The following is a 3,395-nucleotide window of genomic DNA, read 5'->3' on the forward strand; positions in this document are numbered from 1 at the left end:
GCCCCTGCCCTAAGTGGTCCAGCCCCAGCAGGGCCCCCGGACACTCACAGGCAGCAGGAGCGCGTGCCACACCAGCACGTTGTCCTCCTCGCTGCACAGGTTCCGCAGGTACTTGGGAGGCTCCTTCTGCAGGTCTTCCAGCTCCTGTAGGGGCACAGAGCGGGCAGCTGGCCGAGTCTCCCCTCCTCCGGCACCCTCCCCCCCGCCCCCCACAGCAGACCGTCCCCAGTTCCAAGCAGGACAGAAGCCGGCATTCACTGCGCACTCAGAGTGTGTCTGGCCCGGTGCTCAGGGCCTTTAGTGAATCGCCGGATTTTAGCTTCACTCCAGCTCGGTAGGTACCAGGTGGAGGATGATGCAGATCACCAGGTCTAGATATTGTAACCTGGGAGTAAACCTCTTGGGGCTTCCCCGGTGGCTCAGTGAAGAATCAGCCTTGGAATGCAAGGGACCCAGTTCGATCCCTGGGTGGGAAAGGTCCTCTGGAGAAAGAAAGGGCAACCCGCTCCACTATTCTTGCCTGGAGAATCCCATGGACAGAGGAGCCTGGTGGGTTACAGTCCACGGGGTTGCAGAGTCAGGCATGACTGAGCGACTAAATAACAACATCACAGCTCTCTGAAGAGTCTTTTCTCCAGAACCCAAGGTGCTTCACGTCTGTCCTCTGGCTCTCTTCTAGGGAGCCACGAAGCCCTGCCTCCCTCTACCCACTGGCGAGCAGCATGGCCACACGCCCTCACCGTGCTCGGGGCAGGGCGGGCGGGCAGCAGAGACGCCAGCCTGTCCCCGTCAGACTGCCCCAGAGCAGGCCTGGGGAGGGGGCACCGCTCAGGCAGACGGCAGCAGAGGAGAACGCCACACGGCAAGCAGGGAAACCAGAGGACAAGCGATGACTCGCCTTCCAGGAAGGCGGCCCGTCCCCTGAGCACCACTGAGCTCTCCCAACAGCGTCCTCCACGGACAGGTCACTAGGGCACAGGCCCGCCCTCGAGAGCTTCACTGGACGCTGTGATTCCATGAATAAAGTGTGGACGCGTAATAGGAGGGGAAACGGAAAGGTGGTCGCCGAGTCGTGAAAGACGCCGGGATTCTTGGCCTCCAGAGGAGACCGAGTTCAATCCCAGGCCTCTGACGAGGCTTGATTGCTCAGAGCTTTTGTGTCATAAAGTTTTATTAAAGCATGAAAAGAGAAAGCTTCTGACATAGACATCGGAAGGGGGCAGAAAGAGTGCCGCCCTGCTAGCCTTCACAGCATGGTACACTCTATCGGCAGGCCGCTAACTAGAGACAGGAGATGTCTCAGACCTCGGAGTGGCACAGGCCCCTCACCCACAGGTGCGTTCTGAGATGACCTTGGCACCAGGCCCCTCACCCACAGGTGCGTTCTGAGATGACCTTGGCACCAGGCCCCTCACCCACAGGTGCGTTCTGAGATGACCTTGGCACCAGGCCCCTCACCCACAGGTGCGTTCTGAGATGACCTTGGCACCAGGCCCCTCACCCACAGGTGCGTTCTGAGATGACCTTGGCACCAGGCCCCTCACCCACAGGTGCGTTCTGAGATGACCTTGGCACCAGGCCCCTCACCCACAGGTGCGTTCTGAGATGACCTTGGCACCAGGCCCCTCACCCACAGGTGCGTTCTCAGACCTCGGAGTGGCACAGGCCCCTCACCCACAGGTGCGTTCTGAGATGACCTTGGCACCAGGCCCCTCACCCACAGGTGCGTTCTGAGATGACCTTGGCACCAGGCCCCTCACCCACAGATGCGTTCTGAGATGACCTTGGCACCAGGTGAGTTATCCCGGGCCATAAAGCGATTGACATGAATGCTGAAGAAACACAGGTTTCCACGGAAATATATAGTTTCATTAACATCAATGAGGAAAACAATGCACGAGTAAAACACACAGGTTTGTCGAGCCCTTATCAGTTCTGAGTCTTAAGCTGAACCGACTTGAAGACAGACAGAGTCCAGGGTAAATACACAGGTCATTAACATAGCATAAGACAAACATTTCCATAAGAAAATGCGTTGGTAAACTCAAGGTTTGCGAAAAGTTAACTTCAGGTGGAGCCAGGGATCGTCATGGCAACACAGAATTTTAAGAAAAACCTCCTTTTAAATTTAGAGAATGGAAAATATAGAGAAAAATATAGAGAAGGGAAAAAAATCCCACACTTGTTTGTTTCCTCCTGCCGCTTAAGAGAGCGATAAAAAAACGTCTGACGCTTGCAGCCTGCTTCCTCCGTTTGGAGACCCCTGGCCTTCCTGCCTGTTACCTTCTCAAAAGGAGAAGAGAGGAGAGGGGAGGGCGTGGGGAGCAGGAAAGCCTCACAGCGGTGACACTGAGCTGGGCCCTGCAGCGTGAACAGGAGTCCGCCTGCAGAGAGCTGGCGAAGCCCCAGGGCACAGGGCCCAGTTAGAGCAGATGTGCACAGCGTGTCCCGTGCAAAGTTCACAGTTGTTACGGGAAAAGGATTCCACAGTCAAGCACGTTGGGAAACACTAGGCTAAACCGAGTTCTTCCCTGAGGGACTTTCCAAAGCCGTTAACACTCTGCTGTACGTTGCCGTGCTCGGCGATGTGCGCCCCAGTGTGCAGCACATCTCAGAGTCAGTATTAGACCAAGGACTCCCGCTCTCCATTTGGGGTTCTTTTCGTGGGACAACTGACCTTTTCAAAAATGTATTTTCTTTTCTTTAAAGAAGTTTTTTTTTTAATTGAAGTATAGTTGCTGGGCAATATTATATGTTATGATATAGTGATTCACAATTTCTAAAGGTTATATTCTGTCTATAGTGATTATAAAATATTGGCTATATTCCCCATATTGTACAGTATATATATCCTTGTGGCTTATCTTATACTTAATAGTTTGTACCTCTTACCCCCTACTCAACGCTGCCCCTCCCTTCTTCCCCTCCCCTTGGCAATAGACCTTAAAAAAAATAGATAAAAAGACATTTAGGGAATTCTCTGGCTGTCCAGTGGTTAGGACTCCACGCCTTCACAGAGTTTGATCCCTGGCGAGGGAACTAAGATCCTGTAAGCCACATGACACAGCCAAAAAATAAATAAATGTATTTAAAAAGAGACATTCAAGGGCAGGTCATATTTTTCTGGAACACTGAATGGGTGTAAACCAGAGGTTCTCAACCGGGGCGTTCCTTTATCTACCCGCCCCTAGCACTTCTGGCAATGTGTAGACCCAGAAAAGCATCTATTTCTGCTTTATTGACTATGCCAAAGCTTTTGACTGTGTGGGTCACAGCAGACTGTGGAAAATTCTGAAAGAGATGGGAATACCAGACCACCTGACCTGCCTCTTGAGAAACCTACATGCAGGTCAGGAAGCAACAGTTAGAACTGGACATGGAACAACAGACTGGTT

General features: G+C 52.9%; 1 protein-coding gene across 1 annotated transcript in view; it reads right to left on the reverse strand.

Annotated features, from left to right (window-relative positions):
* Nucleotides 1–3,395, reverse strand: part of UBE2L6 (ubiquitin-conjugating enzyme E2L 6) — a 13,999-nt gene that overhangs the window by 7,508 nt on the left and 3,096 nt on the right. Inside the window, exon 2 of the mRNA XM_010833600.1 lies at nt 49–144. Within this exon, the coding sequence (XP_010831902.1) occupies nt 49–144 (96 nt within the window). The remainder of the gene's footprint in view (nt 1–48; nt 145–3,395) is intronic.

Source organism: Bison bison, unplaced genomic scaffold, assembly GCF_000754665.1.
Source record: "Bison bison bison isolate TAMUID 2011002044 unplaced genomic scaffold, Bison_UMD1.0 scf7180017863815, whole genome shotgun sequence".
NCBI lineage: Eukaryota > Metazoa > Chordata > Mammalia > Artiodactyla > Bovidae > Bison > Bison bison.